We start from the raw sequence: 20703 nt of genomic DNA, 5'->3' as shown, positions 1-20703 counted from the left end.
ATTATATACTTTTATAAAAGCGTAGATAGACTATTTTAAATTATTATAATAAGACGTAATAGTAAGACTTATTCTACCCTTACGAGAGGTCTATATAGAGCGTTATTGTCGCGGCATTATGGTGATTGTGTGGAGAGTCGCGTCAGGTTGGGTGGGGTGCCCAGCTTACTGGTGTGCCCAGCTTACTAGTGGAACACGTTAATCCAACTTTCGCTTACTTCAGATCTTTAGTATGAAGCACGTGGGTGCTAAAACATCTTTGTGTATTGGATCTTCTCATTGATTCTCTTAACGCAGAGACTTAACCAGCTAGCATTGATTCAATTTTCATAAGATTTTAACTCGCTTTTGAATAGAACAAATCAATGAGTACACAGAAGATGTAGAAGATTTTCAATTGAAGATGCATCTCAGTTCTTAATGCCTAGCAGGCAACTAAAGGCACAAAGTTACTGGATCATAATTCAGCAAAAGAAGCCCTGATGTGTTTTACTACCAAGTCTGGTACTGTCACTGCCGGAAAATGACCTCCCTCACTTTCACGCGCGAAATATGTAACATTTGCTGTTCTCTTTACCCACTCGAGAGGCTAATCTATCATCAGTCTGTATTTGTAAAGTTCGAAATCATAAACGTACCACATAATTCAATCTGCCAAGTTCCGGATATAGTTTCAAGCCTCCAAACTGCAACACACTTGTTGGCACAGTAAAGTTCTTATCTGGTAAGAACATGCTACTACTAAATAGCTCCTTATAGCACCTAATATTACTATACACTCCCTGATGCCATAAGAGTAGTGTATTGGTGATAATCTCTGCCTTTTCGTACGAGCGATCGTTCATTGTCGAAGAAAGATGATATACCCACGCTAGAAAACCCACAGGGCTATCGTTCATCGCATACGCTAGAGATGATGGATATGTTGATTGGATCGCCGAATACCCGCTGTGGGTATCAAGAAATGAACTAAATGACCCGATGTATTGATTTTCCTCCTCGGACGTCTGATACGAAGCGTAGCGGGCCTGGTCACTGGGACTGGGGAAAGTCATGTAGAAATCTGTTATATGCTGCATGATGCTCTCAGCGTGATTGACCACAAGGCCCAGAGCAATTGTAGTCCCCATATCAGTGCTATACACGGCATACTTCTTGTAACCGAGCTGTCGCATTAATGCAGCAAACATGGTTGCGTATTCGGTGCGACCAACGCCGACGCGAGAACTGTTCAATGCAGGGGAGAAGCCGAAGCCAGGTATATCGGGCGCGACGATATGAAATCCAGGTTCGCTGCTGTTATCTGGAGAAACAAGTCTGGGTATCATAGATGCCCATTCGAGAGCGGTCGATGGCCAACCGTGAAGAAGAAGGATGGGAGTTGCATCAAGTCTGGCACTTCGTTGGTGAATGAAGTGGAGGCTTACTGACTCATTGTAAGCCTCACTAGGGGGCGGAACTGTTGTATAGAAGTGTGAGAAGTTGGTGTTGATGGAATTTTGGATAGCCCGCCAGTCGTACTCTTCTGCCCAGTATGTTGCGATCGACTCTATGTCAGCAGCCGGGGGACCGTCAAACCACGCCGTGGCTGAGGTATCGACTGTAGGGCGGAAGATACTGGCTTTCTGGCGGGCCAATTCAATCAGGGATGGGTCAATGCTGACATTGTAAGGACGAGGCTGGTAGTTGAGACGAATATCTTCCAACGGAGCGGCTTGAAGTGCGGCAATGAAGGGAGAGAGAAGAGGTACGATTCGCTTTATAGAGCTCATTGCTTGGTATTCGGATGGAGCTTCTCTGAAGATCTTAGCTGGGTGTCGATAGATCAAAGCTAGTGTGCTTATAATAGAAGCCTCTCATTGTCGACTTTAGACTAATACTTGTACTTCTTTGTCCCATATATTTTTGTCTATTTTTCGAAAGCAATTTTGTATCAGGTTTCAAATGTTTGGTTATATTGGTAATCTTCGCGCAATCGGACATGTAGCTGCTTAGAAATGCTACAACAACGATATCAAGGAGCTATCATTTAGCGCGAGATTCCTTTAGCAGCTGGGTTTAGAGTCTTAGTCAAGTTTGGCGCCTTGGCATGATTACTTAGTACTGGAGATAAGCGGATATAACGCAAATCTTATTATCAGAAGTAGTTACCCCGGCTATCTTAGGCGGGCAACTTGACAAATCCAAGTCTACGCTCAGTGTAGTAGAACACCTCGAAGATGGAAACCAATACTTCTTCTTTTTCACTTCTGTCTCTGGTTCTCGTCTTCTATAGATTTGCAATACTATGTAAAACCGTTTGATATTGAATGCATATGCTCAGCCATCTTGGCAGCCACGACGGGATCTGTGTTCCCTTATTTATCATCTGGAGAACTGGGTCTTCAGCGGCTGTCTTAGAGCCCTTCTGATCCAATCGTCTCATGTTTACCTCGGAAACTGGGTCCGCGAAATCTATGTATATCTTGCTTCGGATCTCGCTATACTTGTCCAAGATTGAGTCGTCTGCCCGCCCAGTTGCCATGCGAGTCAGGCAGTCTTAGAGGTTGTTCACACCGGTAATTCCTCTTGTCAAGCCTAGACCGCTAATTGGATTGTATACTTGAGCAGCTTTTAGTATTTAGCTTCATAGACGATATCCAATATCGGGAAATACTCACGGTGCGCGGCGTCTCCAGCAGGGAGCACTCTGCCAACTAGCATAGACTCAGTCAGACGCTGGTGTATCGTATATAGGCTGAAGTTTATCGTCTTTCAATTGTCCGGAGCTGAGTTTCCCGGAAGCATTGTTTTGAATTTCCATGCCTAGCATTCTAGGTACTGCTCCCGGGTCAGACCAGGGATCTCGCCGTATATCACTCTCCATAATCCACCCTTAGACTTCCTGGCCGCCATATACCTAGCACCCAGCTGTTAGTAGACTCCTAGTTATCCGCTCAAGGAACGAGAAATGCTCACCAATGTTCAATGTCAATGATGAAGTTGCCGTCATTAAATCCAAATTCATCGAAAGGATAATGGGTCTGCTGAAGTTAGTAAAGGAAGCGTATGGACAGAGATAACAATTTAACGATAGCCGCAACGATTTGCTCATTCTAGTATCAGCCGGCAAAGTCCAAATCTCCAGAAAGAGATCGACGGATATGGCTGTTGGCTTCATCGCACATGATCACATACAATGCGAACAAAGATGTTGTCTTTCCGTCCGGCATCTCGACGTCCACCGAAGCTTCGCTACCACTTCGGTGGACTTCTGTTACGGTACGTTTTCAAATAACTCTTGCCGTTAGTTGCCGGTTCAGATGCTGATATAGGAGCCCACCGAGTTAGTCTAATGGTAGACAAATCAACCTATGTTCATCACAGACTTTCGTTAAGCACAAAATACACTCATAGGCCGAAAAGAATTCAACAGTACTTTAGTGTTGAGGAGCGTTCTAAGTGGCGGGGCGCGATCCCCCCACACCACAATATCGATAGGCCCACAGCAGAAGACCCGGCGTTGTTTACTCAAAGATCTGATGGCACCTAAATTTCTTCACAATGTCGCAGCCCCAAATATATACGGAAGCACAACCCTGCCTCTCGATCTCTGGAAGAAGGAGGCAGAATTTGCTGACAGAAAGCCTTTTCTAGCAGAGCACGACATCTTCTACGCCGCCCTTGACGCAGTGCTGGATTTCGTATCTCGGATTTGGTAGCGCGACAAAAATAAGGGCTTTTATCCCCAAGGTTGATGAAATCAAATCTTTGGCCAAGTTTGACTCTCGAGCTTCGCGGCTGCACCTGGGTTCCCCAGGTTCGCATGGCTTATTGTAGGACTTCTTCCACATATCCGCCGTAGAAGGACAGTACGGGGCGAGTTAGTTGCAAACCAGGTTCTGCACATGATGGGTCGATTCAACACCCTTGGCAAGTAAGAAGACGACAAAACGCATGTCGAATCAGCAGTCGATTTGATTGGTCCAGGGCAAGTTGGCCATGCACAGAGGGATAGCAGTCTTGCTTCGAGTTGGCTAGAAATCATGAGAGATAATGTGAACTGCTCTTCAAATTAAGGTCTCCAACTACTGACCTGCTAGCCATTGCACTTAGGTCATTGGATTTATTATCACTGGCCATGATACAACGAGAATGACGATGTGCTGGAGTTTCGAACTCATACTAGACGATCCTGATGTTCAAAAGAAACTTCTCAAAAGCCTTCGCAGTTTCCATACAGCTGCTGTCACTGAATATCGCCTCCCTACTCACAGCGAGATCTGTGACGCAAGCATCCCCTATCTGGATGCTGTTGTCGAGGAGTCGCTGCGTCTTGGTAACACCGCGATCTCTTAACATCGGCAATGCATAGAGGACACTGTTGTCTTAGGCCACTGCATTCCGGAAGGTATCCATATTATGATGGTAAGCAAAGGTCCTAGCTTTACTGAGCGGGAATTGGACATCGAAAAAAGTATTCGCAGCCTAACACGTTAAGCGGCATCCTGAGAACATGGTTTCCGAGCGTGGGATGAGGAGGGCATGGACATGTTCGATCCTGAGCGGTGGTTTATGCTTGAGAATAATGGCAGAGAGCAGTTGAATTCGATATTCGACTCAATTCTCCCCTTTGGCTTTGGCCTTCGAGGAAGTTTTGGAAGAAAGTTAGCGTATTTGGAGCTTAAGCTGTTGATAACTTTGTTGGTTTGGACTTGTAAGCTTCAACGCTCACTGGATGGTTTGTCAAGCCATGAGAGCTTGGAAAGACCAACGCACAAACTTTCGCAGTGCTATGCACGCTTAAAGGTTCGTTTATCAGCATAGTTCGCAATTTGATGGGAAGTTCATACGTAGATCAATAAGTGGTTTTCCTCTGAGACAGACTTCATTTCCGAGATGGTCTAATGAATGGAATTACTCGTGTCCTCGGGCTATTTGCTGGTGCTCATGCACGATTACCTCTTCTTATTGGGCCAAACATTCCATATTGCTAGCAGTGCATCTTTTCATTTTTCTCTCTACGAGTCTTACTTTGCTATTCTGTTTCTATACTTTATTTGTTTTTCTGGACTATTTTATTCTTGGTACATCACGATAGCTTTATTTTTAAAAGATTTAAAAGTATAGTAGCAAGTATCAAAGCCAGTCTCTGAAATGTAGTACTTTCAAAAGTATTTAGTGAGTAGGTGGATTGGACGATCAGCACCGAGCTATTGCCGAGAGATCAGCGATGATTACGTACTAGTGCAGCGTTATCTGATGAAATTTGTCTTTCCCCGCCATAGATCCGAGACTGCACCACAACAGCTTATTGTCCTGCAACGCGTTCTTTCTCGCGCATTTCTACCTACATAAACTTCAATTTCGTTCTGATGAATGTAACGTATGCTTTCTATTCGGGAAACGACTGTCCGTTGTCTTGCGAAACGACAATCAACTACGTGACCTTTAACGATAGCAACCCACTGCTGCCCTGGAAAGTAAACGCGTGTTGCAGCGACTTGCGCATTACGTCTTTGTATCTATGCTTCGATGAATTCTGCCAACGAGATGGCGCAATCGCGAGTTGGATAGAGACTCAAAGTCTCAGGTGCTCCCACAATGCAAATGTCACATTACCTTCCCTGCAAGACGTTTTGGATCGGTGGTCACCAGAGGCTAAGAACAAGGTGGACAGATTATCTGCCACCGACGCCCTCAAGTTCCCGTCCCTGAACCACCTGGTGATACCTGAACACGACTTGTTTAAGCGAGCATACACCACCGTGGTACGGCATCCACCCACCAGACCGAAGAGGGTCGTGTAATGCTGATGCGTTTGTAACACAGGAAACCGCTAACTGGGAGTACAAAATACATCGTGTATATGGGTAAATGATCCGGTTTACGTGCTAAGTACAGTGGCTGATACAAGTATCCAGGTGGTACATGTACAACTTTTGGATCCTAGTAGTCCTTATTGGTGTCGCGAATCGTCTCTTATCGTTCGTCTACAAGCGTCGACGTACGGAAACGCCATACTTGAGACTTCCTGGGGTCCAAGAGAACTCTCCTCGCAACATGCGCACTGTCTCCGCTTTCATTGTATCCTGGTTGCGGCGCAATCTCACAATACCAGCTGCATTTGGCAACCGCTGCGCGCGGCCCTATGGCTGGTGCACCATTCCTCCTCGGATTCAATCGCTTACTATTTTTCTATTTGTCGCATTCAACATAGCAATTTGCAGCTGCTCTTATCGGCTTACTGAAGGGAATCTTTACTGGCCAGAAAAGTCCGCGCAGCTACTCCGCTTCGTGTCGGATCGAACTGGCATAATATCTCTCGCCAATTTCCCTTTGGTCTGGCTATTTGGGATGCGTAATGACTTTCTCATTTGGATAACTGGGTGGGGATTTGGAACGTACAATGCGTTCCATAGATGGGTTGCAAGAGTCGCAACTATACAGGCCGTATTGCACAGTGTGGGATACACGGTGATGATTCTGGCGAGTGGGGGTTGGCCAAGCTTTTCCCAGTACTGGAAAGAACACTACTTTTGGAATGGCGAAATTGCAACCATTGCAATGTGTACCCTTCTCGTTCTTTCAGTATATGCCATTCGCCGTCGACACTACGATTTCTTTTTGGTTACGCACATTGCGCTTTCTGTCGCAGTATTATGGACCATGTATTACCACGTCGAGATGTTCACCGCCGGGGAGTGGGACGTATTTATATGGCCTTGTGCTGCACTTTGGATCCTCGACCGCGCTTTGCGTCTTGCTCGGATCTTCGCATTTAGCCGTAGACCGTTCAGCACTAACGCCAAAGCAACTTATGATGCATGCAGCAACCTCGTACGTCTGGATGTCGATAGCAGCAAGAGTTTATTAGCTCCTCGACCAGGATCATACTATTATGTCCATGTTCTTGATGACATACGATTTGCTCACCAGAGTCACCCATTCACACTGGCCTTCGTTTCGCCCGATGCAACATCGTCAGCGATCACCCCTCTAGCGTCTCTGTCGCATAGCCCTGACAACATAGAAGATCTACCAGATTCCTCAACTGAGTCGGACACACTCTTGTCAAACAAGGCACCCAAAGCTTCGTCTACTCTGGTGTTTCTAATCCGACCTTATAACGGGCTCACATCTCGATTGAAATCAAGTTGCCTATTACATCCAAGAAAGATCTCGGTTCTTGTCGATGGGCCGTATGGCCATGTTGCACCTCTGCGTACCTTTGCGAATGTGTTGTTCGTAGTCGGGGGTACAGGGGTCGCGATACCGCTATCATATCTCAGTGAACTTGTCACCGGTTCATCACAGGTCTTGCACATAAAGATAGTATGGGCGGTTCGTGAGCACGCGTTTCTCACCACACTACTCCGTGACTTTCACAGCGTGTTGGGTAACGAGAAGGTTGATATGGATGTACACATCACGAGGGATGTTGACGATGACGACGAAATCCTTGACAAAGACCTCAAGAACGTCAGGATCGCGACGCAAAGACCCAATGTGTTTCAGGTTGTGAAGAAAGCAGCAGAGAATGCACGTCGGGGATCACTAGCTGTTGTTGGCTGTGGACCAGCACTTATGGCTGATCAAGCGAGGAGGGCTAGTGTACAGATGTTAGGCGTGGGCCATACGGGAATAGAGTACTTCGAAGAAAGCTTCAAATGGTAAACAATTCGTGTCTACAAAGTAGCATACCCTTTTAACGAGACCTCGTATTAAACTTCGTTCTCTCTCAGGGTAACATACCACTGCGCTACTTCCTTGACGCTCTCGTTCAACCCCCTCATGCTATCGCCTTGAAGAAGTAACTTTTCAGTCAGCTTCGACTCGGCACGAAACGGCATATTGATAGGTACTTTGCCTCGCCCAACCTTGAACAACCCCGATTTTACCTGGTTTGGAAAGTCTCTCTCAACCATATCTGCAGCTGCATTCCAGATCTTCTCGCCATCCAAACCCTCTTGCACTGTCCCGGCAGCAACAAACCACCTGGGAAGATGTTTGCTTTCCACTTTGACCTCGTCCAAAGCCTCGATGTGCACCTTTGCACAGTCTTGCACATGCACGAATCCAAACGCATATCGCGGAGCCACGCTGTCAAAAAGAAGGGCTTTACTTTGCCGATCAAGGTAAGCATAAGCTTCAGCAGTGGTGTGACAGAATTCGGAAGGCCCAATAACCGTCCCTGGAATCACTTGAGCAATGGAGAAGGGAAGCTTTCCACTGGCCTGGAGATCCGCAAGAAACGCCATGCATTGAGCTTTCCCAGCGCAGTATGCGTGGTGAGGTGATTCTAGCGGCGGTCTATACTTGAGTGAAGTCGGTGACACTTGTATATGCTCTACACGGCTCAGTGAGGGGAGGAATGGTGAAAACAGCCACGGGGAGGGATTTACCGTCCATTGTATGATGCATGCGTGTGCCCAGCGTGTCACCGTCAGCTGCATCAATCAAACCTGCACCGGCTTGAGTGAAGACAATTCTCTTCACTGTAACAGAGTTTTGTACGGCCTTGATCAAGCCCTTGGTTGAGTGGATGAACGGGCTGTAAATGTCCGTGTCTGGGTGCAGATGCGGCAGCGGCCACACACCGGCTACATGCACAACGTAATCCGCACCGGCAACGGCTTCGTCGTATGCGCCGTCGATGGCATTGTCCAGAACAATGCAGAACTCAAGAAGGCCGAGGTAAAGTTGAACAGAAGGCCCGGATTTGATAGTTTCAATGGCTTGTGGGCGGCGCACAACGCAACGCACGCGATAACCTGTTTGAAGGGCATATACGACGCAAGCATAGCCTATAGTTCCATTTGCGCCTGTTATCTGTGAACCGTGTCAGCTGTGCAAAGTTCATAGGGTGCATTGAAGAGAGCGATATACGGTCACAAGGCCACGGTCTCCATGCAGCATGTTGATGCCTTGAATGTATTGCCTTTGGTTGGCGCAACTGCAACACTGACGGGCTCCGTAATCCAACCAATATTTTTCCTAGCAAGATAAATGTTTAAGCAGTACTGGCTCTTTTCTCGGTACGTAGAACAATCAGCGGGGCTATTAGTCTTCAAAGCCTTTTGCTGTTGAAGAGTAATGTTTTGGCTAATAGCGTGATATGTAGAGCGTACATGCATGTGGGGCTGATTACGAGCACACAGCACTATTGTGATGGACAATGGTAAGCCGAGGCCGTCGGTGATGCTAACCGGTGCTGGATAGATGGGCAGCCTTGATCTTCCGATTGTGTTTCAGTAGGGATTAAGTATGGCGGGGTGGAAACAACCGGGTCTTCGTTTTTGGCGCTCCCCCAAATTTGCCGACAGCCAGTAAGTACTCGGTGATATATCCATACCAACACAGGGCTATGTAGGAGCCTATTCCAGCTGTTTTCATTCAAAGAATCAGTGCTATATTGTATCGATGCGCACATGGACAGCGCACATTACCGAAATTTCCTGGGCGGATTAGACGCATCCACCTGCTAACAACGTATGCCATGGCTCTGTGGCCGATATCAACTCGACTCTCGGAAACGAAGACTCGGAATATGACAGTGATCGGATCGGAGTATTCTACTGCTACCACGTAGTACACAGTAGATGTAATTAGCAGTAGGTATTATGTACCCCAAACAGTGGGTGAAGAGAGGCAGAATGATTTATTAGCGTCCCAGAAGGCAACGGCAGCCCCACTGCACCGACGTCACCATCACCTTCAGCAACGCGACTGGTTGAGAGAGCACGTGCACAACAAGAACAATGCCAACCTTCTTCTTACTCCTACCTCTGTTATTGTCCAGTTGGCTCTTCCATTGCCATCTCCAACCATGGGCATCGCCATTTCCGAACTCATAGTCCCTTTCACTGGCGCGCTGCAGGCCGCCCTCTCAGTCCTCCTGACCATTGCTCTGGGCGTCGTCGCAGCACAGTGCAATCTCCTTTCACCAAACGCAGCAAAGGAGGTTTCCAGACTATGCGTGCGCATGTTCCTCCCTGCCCTGTTGATTTACAAGATTGGCGACAATCTGCATCAAGACACGGGCCTGAGATACGTGCCAATTCTCAGTAAGTCACCAACCTCGCGTCGCAGTTGAACGCGCGCTTCACGTCATTACTCACCCCCGGCACACAGTCTGGTCCGTCTGCTATACACTTCTTTCTCTTCTCATTGGCCGCGTCCTCACCCGCTTCTTCAAATTGCCGGCTTGGGTAGCGCCAGCTATCGCATTCAACAACACGACGTCCCTTCCTCTGCTTCTCATCCAGTCGTTCAAACAAACACGAATTCTTGATGTCATCCTCACTACTGGCGAATCGGGGAGCCAGGCAGTGGAACGCGCTGAGTCATATTTCTTGGTCAATGCCATGGTCAGCAACTCACTTACCTTTGCACTTGGCCCGAGACTACTGAAACCTGGAGACGAAGATGATCCGGAGAGTCAAGACGCCAGTGTCCAGGACGATCAGGCGAGTGATTCCGGCGAGAGCGATGCTAACACTGCAGACACCGAGAGGGGACCGCATGGCATCGTCAATGAGGAGACTTCGCTGCTTCCTCGTCGCATTGTAAAACGAGCAAATCGGATAGAAAAGAGCGGCTATCTCAAGACACGCAGCTGGTACCGGGGCCTCTCCCCTTGGCTCCAAGAGACACTCGACATCACTTGGCAATTTGCTAATGCCCCCCTGATTGGTGCCCTGGTGGGTGCCATTATTGGTTTCACGCCTCCACTCCATCGCCTCTTCTTCAACCCCAGCAACCAAGGCGGATATCTCAACGCCTGGCTTACAACCGCCATCAAGAATGTTGGCGAGCTTTTTGCTTCCTTGCAAATCATAGTCGTCGGCGTCAAACTCAGCAAGAGCATGTTGCGCATGAAAAAGGGTCAAGACAGCGGCCAGGTAGAGAAGGCAAGTCTAGCGCTTGTGCTTCTTATGCGCTTCATCGTATGGCCTCTGTAAGTCTCGCATTGCCTCAGGTTATAACCCTTATTCACTGACAAACGTTAGCATCAGCATTCCTCTCATATGGGCACTCGCATCCAAAACCAGATTATTGGATGCCGATCCTATGCTCTGGTTTTCCATGATGCTCATGCCCACAGGGCCACCGGCTATGATCCTGGTTGCCTTGTGTGATGTAACGGGTGCTGCTGAGTCCATGAAAATGACTGTTGCAAAATTCCTCACCGTAAGCAACATCGCCACCACCAACCTCAGGAGAGAGCCCCATCTAACCAATCTCCAGATCAGCTACGCAGTCACGCCCATGATATGTTTCGCAGTTGTTGGCGCTCTAGAAACTACCAAGGCCGCAATTAAGTCGTAACTACTTGAGGGGTAGACATAATGGAGATATACCTGACTCTGAATCAAATTACGTATCTCCTCTAACACTACCACCAGTCCACACAATACAATTGTCCTTGCCAACGTCCATAAGCCTTTTATCAAGACTACCACCAAATTGTACTTCACCAACGGTGAGTCTCATGAGTAGCAATCATCACACTTTTGCTCAATCATGCATTAATGACAATTTTGCATAGACTGACAGCGGCAAGATATGACATGCTTATGCTATTGGACATATTCATATCGTATTGAAGAATTTTGATCTAATGTTTTTTATTCTAGCGATTCCACCATTGCAGTCGTCAGTCACTTGCCACTCCTTTCAACGACACCCTTCCACCTAGTCCTCCCCTTTGCATCGGTGTCTACCTTCTCAGCCTTGTTCCCGTTGAACGACACGCTTCTCACATCACCTCGGGGCAGGATGATCTCTAATGCCGACCATGCTGGCTCGAATCCTTGCTGCAGTTTCTCCTCATAGCTGACCGAGACCTCGCTTTCCGACGCCTCGTACTTGACAACAAACACTGAAATCTTCGCGGGCGGCGGTGAAACACCGTCGTCTTCGTACCAGGTCGTTGTGTAGACTTTGCCGTTTGATGAAGCCTTTGGCGGAAACACCTCGACAGCACGGTAATCGTCGCGAGTAAGGTTCGCAGGGTTGCTTTTCTCCCCTACCGAGAGTACCTGCTCTGCCCTCCCAACAGGAATCGCCGATCCAACCTTTGCTAGTACAGGGATGCTATCGGTCCATTTCGCTTGGATATCGACCCACTTCCCGGCCTTGTAGTATGTCTGGGGCGCATTGTTGAGATCAAGGAACTCAGCATTCGGGTCCGAAGCGTCTTTTGGGAGATATATCTTGGCGCTCTCGGCATTGGCTTCGAAAACGCCGCCTACCAGCAGTGCATCACCAAGCCAATACTGTGTCTCGCCGTCTGTCAAAACCTTATTGTTCCAGATCTCGGGGTCCGACTCGTATCCCCAGCCAGTCCATCGCTGCGGAGGCGTTGCCGTCATGTGTGAATGTAAAGCAAGCGAGTAGAGGTACGGAATCATTTCGTAGCGACGCTTGATGGTATCTCTGACCAATGCCGTCGTCTCGGGATACATCCAAGGCTCAATCACATCGCCGACGCTGTTGTCGTTGCCAGTCTTGAAACAGTTGATTGCGAAGCGAGGGCTGTAGATGCCTTGTTGGCACCATCGAACGAGCAGTTCGGGCGATGGTTGAGGGCCTTCGAAACCGCCAATATCATGACCGTAACATTGCATCAGACAGATGCCGGCAGTCAGGGAAAGAGCATTCGCACCTTTCATGCCGGGCCAGGAGGTCACGTTGTCACCACTCCATGCACTGGCGCAGTATCGCAATGTCCCAGCTGTGGCACTGCGGGTCAAGATAAAAGGACGCTGCTCCGGTTCAACCTCCAACGAAGCATCGTGAGAAGATTTTCCCATGAGCTCGGTATTTAGTGCTCGTCCCCAGAACCCGATCTCTTGGCCATACTTTTCGTTCTTTGGCTCTTGGCTAACAGAAGGCTCACTAAGTTCGCATTGCCATGCGTCGTGAGGGATGGTGTACTCGTTGTTATCATTCCAGATGCAATCAATCCCTATTCGCTTCAGCTCGCGAATGCCTTCATACCACCATTGGTAACCAGCTTTTGATGTAAAGTCAATATGCCCACCAATACCACTTTCGCCACCCCCGGCGCTCCAAAGACGAGCTTCAGCTGGCGCTGTTGTCAGTGAGTCGGTGAAGAATGCATTGGCCTCCTTGAGCTTTTGGTACTCTGGGTGGCTTCCCAGCACATACGGCTTGACGTTTGCGATGAGTCGAATTCCTTCTTTGTGGTATGCATCAATCCAGCCTTTGGGATCTGCAAAGCGATGCCTGTTCCACGTGAAGACATTTCGTGTCTTGGGCTCAGTCTCTGCAACTGTGTATCCAGAAGACATTTGCATACCCGAGCACGGAATATCATGCTCTTTCAGCTTTCTCGCAAACTCCATCATGCTTTGGCTCGCAGGGGGGTCGTCCGTCATGGAGTACTTCATTCCACCAGCCAGATAACCAAATGCCCATCGCGGCACCAGAAGGGGATATCCAACAAGATCTGCGTAGATGCGAACAATGTCTGGTAGTGTCTTGCCTACAAGTAGATACTCTTCAAGGCCCCCGTAGTCCTGGCGATAGACCTTAAAACGACCCCACATACCATCCATTTCCGAGCCCACCGAGTAAAAGCCACGTGCATGTGATGTGGAGAAGATGCCGACACATCCGTCTGGCGTAGCATTGATCAGAAGCGGAATGTGCTTGTACAATGGATCCGTCCGGTACACATCATAACCGAAAGAGTCAGTTGCTGATAGCACAAAGTGGCGGTTTGAAAGATCCATGGGTGCTGGCTTCTCGCCAAGCCCAAGATGGAGTGTGCCATGATTGTACTTGGTGTAATGAGAAATGCCAGGTCCATCAGCGGCATACGATCGATTGGGAAGGTCGGCATGGATTGGTTTTTGCTGACCAGAAAGAGTCAGGGACACGAGCGGGAGTCCGCTTTCCCAGTCAACTTGAGCCGTGACACCGTCGACTTGGAAGCTTTTTGCAGCCGTACCAGATGACAAAACTGTAGCGTTAGAGTTGTCCACAGTCTTGTTGGGGACCGGGGCTGCTCGATGAGGTGGCAGCAAATGTTTCGGTGAGGTAAAGGTTGTGCGAAACAGTCCCGGCCGTATCGCATCGAAAGTGAATTTGAAGTCTCCTACATTTGACTGTAATTCGACGCTTGCATTTGATGTTGCCGTGGCAGCGCCGGCTTGATAGCCGGCAGGAACGTGCTCAAGCATGGGCATGACGAAACAAAAGGGGGCGTCAACAAGCGGTATGCTGTTTTCGACCACTACCCACACAGTGACTCGGAATTTATAGCAAGGCTTGAGGTCGGCATTTGACCGAGAGCCCCATTTCTAGTTGCCGAGAGGAATGGAGTAGGTTTGTCACAAGGCCCGTTGAGCCGGCATCTTCGGCCGACACATGCGCTCCACTAGGCTGGAACCAGGCAAGATACACATATGGGGTCCCCGTGGGGAAAATGATATAAGTGCTCTTGCGCAGATCGCCAGCAAACACTGCCCCCAGTATTCAGGGCGCTATTCTTGTTTGCTTTCATCATGTCTCACAAACCCGACATGGCCGCGACTACTCCATCAGCAGCAGCAGCAGACGTTGGTGTCAAATCCAATGTCGAAACTACAGAATCCATCCACAAGCCCACCGACGAGAAGAACCGCAAAGGAAAAGACAAGGCCGCTGAGCTGCTCGCCTCAAATGAACGTATAGTGGTGACATCGGAGGAAAATAGGCGTGTGCTGAAGAAGATTGATCTCATCATCCTACCTATCCTGCTTAGCGTTTATTTTCTCCAGTCTCTCGACAAGACCACTCTCTCATACGCATCCGTCTTTGGGCTCATCGAAGACGCAAATCTCGATCCAAAATCGCAGCAGTATTCCTGGCTGGGAAGTATCGTTTACATTGCCCAATTGGTGGCACAGCCGCTCGTCGCCTTCTTGCTCGTCAAGATGAGAATGGGAAAATTTATTGGCGCCATGGTCTTCACATGGGGCTGCATCCTTTGCGGTATGGCAGGCGCAAAGAATTTCGAAGGACTCATGGCGACGCGGTTTCTATTGGGCGCCTTTGAGGCTGCAGTCGGTAAGTGTCCACCACATACATACACAAAAAACTCCTCTTTCTTTCTTTTTCTGGCCTTCAATTCGCTAATATCTTTCCCAGCTCCCGCTTTCATCGCTGTAGTCCAAATGTGGTACAAACGCGGCGAACAAACGAACCGAAACGCGGCCTGGTATTCCATGCTGGGCATTGTCAACATTCTTGGCAGTCTGCTATGCTATGGTCTCGGACACATCGACTCGAAGCTTCTACATTCGTACCAGATCATCTTCCTCTTTTGTGGACTCCTCACGGTTGTGGTGTCGATATTCGTTTGGGTCTTCATGCCCGACTCTCCCATGGAGGCAAAATTCTTGACCGAGCACGAAAGGCTCATCGCGGTTGAGCGTCTGCGCATGAACCAGATGGGCGTTGCATCTCGAGTTTGGAAGTGGGACCATGTGTTCGAGGCATTCCTGGACATCAAGACATGGCTCTGGTTCTCCATGTTGACTGCCATCAGTATTCCAAGTGGTGGCATCTCTGCCTTTGGTCCATTGATCATTCAGGGTTTCGGTTTCGGGAAGTTTGAGACCATCTTGTTCAACATGCCCTTTGGCGTTGTGCAAATCGTCGCGACGGTTGGCGGTGCTTGGCTAGCAACATGGCTCAAGAAGAAGTCGCCTGTTCTCATCCTGCTGTGTATCCCGCCCATTGTCGGTATTGTCATCCTCATGGTGGTTGGGCGCGGTGCTTCAAACCGCGGCCTTCTGCTCTTTGGGTACTACATGACATCCTTTTATCCGGGTATCTCGCCACTCATCTATTCCTGGTCGGGTCAAAACACGGGTGGAGACACAAAGCGCAAAGTCACTACCAGCATACTATTCATTGGCGCCAGTGCAGGAAACATCATCGGGCCGCAGATCTTCAAGCCGTCTGAAAAGCCGTACTACAAGCGTGGTCTGCGCGTGTGCCTTGCCCTTTTCATCCTCATCATTGTTTTGATCTTGGTAGCAATGCTATGGATCAAACTGCTGAACCGCAAGCATGCCGCGACACGAGAGAGTATGGGCAAGTCGGCCGTTGTTGTCGACACAAGCATGGGAAACGCTGTTGAAGGGAGCACCGAGGAAGCCGAGAACGAGGCAAGCGGGGTGGGCGACAAGGCCTTTGACGATGTGACCGACCTCAAGAACGAGGACTTCATTTATATCTATTAAAACGAGTAGTAGCGCGTGATGATTCATAGATATTTTTCTTCCATGATTAAAAAAGATGTAAATATAGCAATACAACTCCTGTTGATGGTAATTTGGTCTATAGTCAGATACCAGCTTAAGGGTCAAATCAGAAGAGACTGTCAATATTGACGAATAGATCCTGCCACCCTGAAGGCATGTGTTTAAGATTGAGCCCAGGAAAATCCCACTCGAATACGAATTCTCGCGGCACATAGCCCTGAAACTCTGTTTCAGCGGCACCACCATCCGTCCCAGACGCAGGTGACGACTGCATAGCATGATTCTGTTCAACAGAGTATTCTCGCAATGCAGCCTCGCATTTCTCAATACTTGTTTGAAGGATTTGGAAGTATGCAATATGTCCTACCGTCACAGTCTTGAGTTCTTCAAGTACCCTATGAGCGTCGCGGAGAAGTGCCATGACGGATGCAGCAGGATCGCGAAGGAGAATGGCGAGTTTGAGTACGAGCAAAACGGAGACTGCGCACTTTGCCCATACGTATTCCAGAGTCCATCGGAATGTGCTGAGATAGGTAGAGCCAATTGTGTGCGTTGAGGACGCCGGCGAAGAATCTGGAGTCGATGTATAGGATTGTAGCATATAGTGTAGATGTCGGCTTGCTGCGTCTTTAGCTCTACGTATAAAGTTCTTCTGGAAGTCGGTCATGAACGCAATATTTTCCACACCAGATGACGCCACAGCCTTCAAGTACAGTGTCATCATGGCCCATTCACGCTGGATGTGGAGGTTTTGCAATGCCATTGCTCGTCGATGTGGCACGGGTTCTGCCAAGATGATGTTTGTCCATTCATCCAACCAGAGCGTCAACTCTACACAAGCTTCGTCTACTGTACTCCGGACTTTATTTTCGTTTTCCTGGAGAAGAAATTCATCCGTGTCTCGTCGCATGATCTTGGTATATGCTTCTGCACGAATTAGGTTGAGTTCTACCTGGGAGAGTAGCCGAATGTCGACTGATGTATGTTCAGGGTGTTGGAGAAGGCTTCTGATTTTCCTAGGCGAGGTATGGAAATTCAAGCCAGGTAACTTTCCCCCGTCTAGCGAGAAACTGCGGTGCGTCAGACAGCCAACTTTAGATATAACCAGAATAGCGCTTACAAGAGTTCGAAGTTGCAAATTCCATGCCAGACCCGGGATAGACGGTACAATTCTTGCTCATCGCTGCTGACGGCTCCAGAACGTATTTGGCCTTTTGCAATGAGTTGATCAACAACCCGGGGCAGGTCAAGCTGTATGGCAAAGCGAAGGGCCGTTGCAATCAAGAAGAAACTGTTTTCAGAGTAGGCGGCAACCAGGGCAATGGCCTGTATGTCCTCTATACTGGGTGTACTCTTGTTGATGAGTAAGTTTGTGATGTGATCGCGAACCCTGGATTGGAGCTGGCGGTAAATGGTTGTATTGAACCCTTCTTCGGCACGACAACCAATGCTGACTATGGCATCGAAGAGGACTGCACTACGTGAGGATACAGAAGTAGTGGTGTCATATCTCTCACAGAATATTGGTACGAGGTATTGCTGTGCTACTTAGCGTCATGTTGTTGCGAATAGAGCCATGGCTTACGCTGCCGGAGAAAAAACTAGACGAGGGTCAGCATTATGAGTGGGAGCAAAGATTGAAGGGTCTACCTGCCTCTGGTACCAGTGAGCGGCTTGATCCCAAGTGATGAAGCCTGCATCAACAGCACTGCCGATTGCATTGTGCCCGGCTGAGGAACGGGGTGTGATTTCTGCAACAGTCACGCTTGCGTTATCCATGTGTGACTACATTGGGAATTGAGTTAGCGACATGTCTTTATCCCTTCAGCCACGTGGGGTTTGGACTGTCTTGCAGCCATGCCGGCACCTGTCTGTTGGGCCGGGACTTTTTCCAGAAGCACCACTGATGCATGTAAGAACCGTCACTCACGCTAGTCCTTGGACCTGGTGTCTCTCTGGTGTCGAGCAGCTCGCGCAGTGCAGCCATGTCGGCTTCCAACTTCTCGATGCGGAGTACATTCTCGTCCTTGACTGCGTCAAAGTACTGACAGGAAGCACTGTTTCTCTCGCAACGTTGACAGGGGCGGTTTCCGTCGCATCGCACCTTGGACGTCCGGCAATTGACACATGCATTGATAGCACGACGTTTGCGCGGTCGTGGTGAGGCGTGTGCATCCATCGGGAATCTCGCGCGAGAGGAGAAGCCATGGTGGACTGACCCGGTTTTTAAGGTCGGGGTGAACCGGGGGTGGACCAAGTGGAGAGGCGGGGGAAGAAGGGATGCATGAGTCGTGTAGTTGTGGTGGCGGATGGCGACCATCGGATCTGGTCCTGGCAGCTGGTCAGGCCATCCTTCGCGCAAGGCTAGACATGCCAGACAGTCAATGTGATGGAGCAAATTTGCTTCTCAGCCCCGCCGGAGCCGCATACCATGCGACAACATCGGCCAACCGTCTGCTCCGCTCCGCTTTGCTCCGCTCTACTCCAGCTGCTTTTCTGTCCGTGTCTGTCAGGCCACTTCTTCGGTTGTCGCTTACGCCACGCTGCTGGTAGCATATGTAAGTACTATCGCGTGGTACTGTACTGCAATCATCTTGGTCAAGTTGGAGCCGTTCACATATTGGCCATGGCAGTTTTTGAACAAAACCAAGGACTCGTAGAACTCGGCGTTTCTGCTGGATTTATTGAAGCTATTACGTCCCGTTTCAATTGGGGACCACATACTCATTAATGGTAGGCGCATTTTCCAAGTCAAGATTCACACCAAACTGTGTTACAGCCGAGCCATAGCTGGCCTGGACAGCCTCAGTTGCATAGACACGCATCTCTTTCTCGTAGGCTACTGTCACGCCCATCCAACTATCGCCGTCGCCGCGCTCCCACGCCTCTGCCATTAATCGACCCAACAAAGCCGAGTCGCGCATCGCTGTATTCGCGCCGTTACCACCTGCTGGCGTCATCGCATGCACAGCGTCGCCAATAACAGTCACTTGAGGCTCGTTAGGCCATGCAGGTACGCCGTCTGGCGAAGAACAGGTGATTTTCCAAAAGGCAGCCTCGGCCTCGTTCATATTGTCCATGAGCGACTTCACGCGCGCATGCCAGTGCGAAGTAAGCGACTTTGCGATTTTTGCCGCTGGCGGGCCAGTGATGGTGTAGTTGTCGTTGGGTGCATCAATGACGCCCGGTGAGCCGCCCATGGTCCAGCCAAACTCGACGTCTGGATTGTCCATATCGCCAGCACGCACGTTGGTGATCAGGAAGACCTTGCCACCATTCGGCTGAGAATCGCTATCATTGAAGAGAAAGACGCCCTCGCCCAGGCCTTTGAAAGCAGCCGTGGGTGCCTGACCATGTATTCCTCGGGAGCCTAGGTCGTAGACCTTGATTGCGCCATTCGATAGTTGGCCTGCGACTGCACTTTTGACGCCCTCACCACCTACCAACATGGAGCCCTCCTCACTCTTGCTTCCGTCTGCAAAGACAAGGCGCACCCCGTCATCTGTCTTCTCATAGCCTACAATTTGGTGGCTCCATCGTACATTGTGTTCCAGGCCCTCTAGAAAGAGCGCACGCATGTCGCCTCGCGAGATGCCCACAATCTTGCCATCTCTGCTGGTCAACGGCCCATTGTTATTGACAGGTGGCTGTCCTCCCGTCAGTATCTCGCCCGTCAATGGGTCGATGGCAGCAAATCCCGCGCCGCCAGTCTTGCCGCACTTGTCGTAGAATTTCTGAAAGCCCTCGGGGCCGAGGACATTTTCTATTGCATCGAGTCCCTGGCTAGATAGGCGCAGACGATAACCCTGTGCTCGAAAAACAATGGACGCGTCACGCTCAAAAACGAGGAATGGGATTTTGGAACGGTGCAACGAGTGGGCAAGGAGAAGCGAAGCAAGGCCAGCGCCAGCAATGAGGACTGGCTTGTGGGAGCTCATGGTGGGATGTGTGGCCATGCGAAAAATGCTCCTGTTCTCCGGGGCAGCGACATGAGTGCTGATATACCAGGCGTGTTGGATGTTGTGAGAAGTGTCATGTATGGCGTTGGGTACATTGTTTGGCAAGTGGGGGCCAGTTCGGAGGCTCGGAACCTCAACTTGCGGCGCTTGCTAAGCCGATGACTATAACGTGTTCCACCAGTAAGCTGGGCACACCAGTAAGCTGGGCACCCTACCTAACCTAACGCGACTTTCTATGCAATTAATCTATAATAACCTAATAAAATAAAATAAAATTAAGAAGTAAAGTTTATTATTTAGTCTTATATATTATATAAGTATATTCTTAAATATAACGTGTTTCACCAGTAAGCGGGCCACCCCAGTATGTGGGCCAGTCAAAATCTCACCAAAAATCGCGATTGACAGGGATCTAGATCTAGAGAACTACTTAATAGATTTTCTCTAAAATCTAGTATATAGGCTGCACCTAGATAATCTAT

General features: G+C 49.1%; 10 protein-coding genes across 10 annotated transcripts; 5 read left to right on the top strand and 5 right to left on the bottom strand.

Moving 5' to 3' along the window:
* Positions 1-466: 466 nt before the first annotated feature.
* On the bottom strand, positions 467-1685 carry COCMIDRAFT_60917 (uncharacterized protein; the record flags this gene model as incomplete). Its single annotated transcript, XM_007695204.1, has 2 exons — positions 467-589; positions 639-1685. Coding segments are annotated over 2 exons (1170 nt in total), but the record flags the coding sequence as incomplete, so codon positions are not given.
* Positions 1686-2960: 1275 nt separating this feature from the next.
* COCMIDRAFT_30913 (uncharacterized protein) lies at positions 2961-3701 on the top strand (the record flags this gene model as incomplete). Its single annotated transcript, XM_007695203.1, has 3 exons — positions 2961-3031; positions 3077-3261; positions 3397-3701. 3 exons carry the CDS (start codon positions 2961-2963, stop codon positions 3699-3701), a joined length of 561 nt encoding a protein of 186 aa, XP_007693393.1.
* Positions 3702-4140: 439 nt separating this feature from the next.
* COCMIDRAFT_41530 (uncharacterized protein) lies at positions 4141-4585 on the top strand (the record flags this gene model as incomplete). The annotated part of the gene is made up of 3 exons (XM_007695202.1): positions 4141-4318; positions 4355-4407; positions 4481-4585. The coding sequence occupies 3 exons, from the start codon at positions 4141-4143 to the stop codon at positions 4583-4585; spliced, it is 336 nt and encodes a 111-aa protein (XP_007693392.1).
* A 769-nt stretch (positions 4586-5354) lies between these two features.
* Positions 5355-7656, top strand: COCMIDRAFT_109656 (uncharacterized protein; the record flags this gene model as incomplete). The annotated part of the gene is made up of 3 exons (XM_007695201.1): positions 5355-5750; positions 5812-5852; positions 5904-7656. The coding sequence occupies 3 exons, from the start codon at positions 5355-5357 to the stop codon at positions 7654-7656; spliced, it is 2190 nt and encodes a 729-aa protein (XP_007693391.1).
* A 47-nt stretch (positions 7657-7703) lies between these two features.
* COCMIDRAFT_109675 (uncharacterized protein) lies at positions 7704-8898 on the bottom strand (the record flags this gene model as incomplete). Its single annotated transcript, XM_007695200.1, has 3 exons — positions 7704-8329; positions 8385-8811; positions 8869-8898. 3 exons carry the CDS (start codon positions 8896-8898, stop codon positions 7704-7706), a joined length of 1083 nt encoding a protein of 360 aa, XP_007693390.1.
* A 910-nt stretch (positions 8899-9808) lies between these two features.
* On the top strand, positions 9809-11310 carry COCMIDRAFT_109680 (uncharacterized protein; the record flags this gene model as incomplete). Its single annotated transcript, XM_007695199.1, has 4 exons — positions 9809-10046; positions 10114-10939; positions 10992-11172; positions 11230-11310. The coding sequence occupies 4 exons, from the start codon at positions 9809-9811 to the stop codon at positions 11308-11310; spliced, it is 1326 nt and encodes a 441-aa protein (XP_007693389.1).
* Positions 11311-11642: 332 nt separating this feature from the next.
* On the bottom strand, positions 11643-14198 carry COCMIDRAFT_9963 (glycoside hydrolase family 31 protein; the record flags this gene model as incomplete). Its single annotated transcript, XM_007695198.1, has 1 exon — positions 11643-14198. One exon carries the CDS (start codon positions 14196-14198, stop codon positions 11643-11645), a length of 2556 nt encoding a protein of 851 aa, XP_007693388.1.
* Positions 14199-14534: 336 nt separating this feature from the next.
* COCMIDRAFT_109662 (uncharacterized protein) lies at positions 14535-16241 on the top strand (the record flags this gene model as incomplete). The annotated part of the gene is made up of 2 exons (XM_007695197.1): positions 14535-15060; positions 15142-16241. The coding sequence occupies 2 exons, from the start codon at positions 14535-14537 to the stop codon at positions 16239-16241; spliced, it is 1626 nt and encodes a 541-aa protein (XP_007693387.1).
* Positions 16242-16368: 127 nt separating this feature from the next.
* Positions 16369-18441, bottom strand: COCMIDRAFT_109681 (uncharacterized protein; the record flags this gene model as incomplete). The annotated part of the gene is made up of 4 exons (XM_007695196.1): positions 16369-17332; positions 17383-17801; positions 17913-18047; positions 18193-18441. 4 exons carry the CDS (start codon positions 18439-18441, stop codon positions 16369-16371), a joined length of 1767 nt encoding a protein of 588 aa, XP_007693386.1.
* A 526-nt stretch (positions 18442-18967) lies between these two features.
* COCMIDRAFT_109679 (uncharacterized protein) lies at positions 18968-20200 on the bottom strand (the record flags this gene model as incomplete). The annotated part of the gene is made up of 1 exon (XM_007695195.1): positions 18968-20200. One exon carries the CDS (start codon positions 20198-20200, stop codon positions 18968-18970), a length of 1233 nt encoding a protein of 410 aa, XP_007693385.1.
* Positions 20201-20703: the final 503 nt, after the last annotated feature.

Source organism: Bipolaris oryzae (genome assembly GCF_000523455.1).
Source record: "Bipolaris oryzae ATCC 44560 unplaced genomic scaffold scaffold_281, whole genome shotgun sequence".
Taxonomy (NCBI): Eukaryota; Fungi; Ascomycota; class Dothideomycetes; order Pleosporales; family Pleosporaceae; genus Bipolaris; species Bipolaris oryzae.
This window is presented reverse-complemented; position numbering and strand designations above follow the sequence as displayed.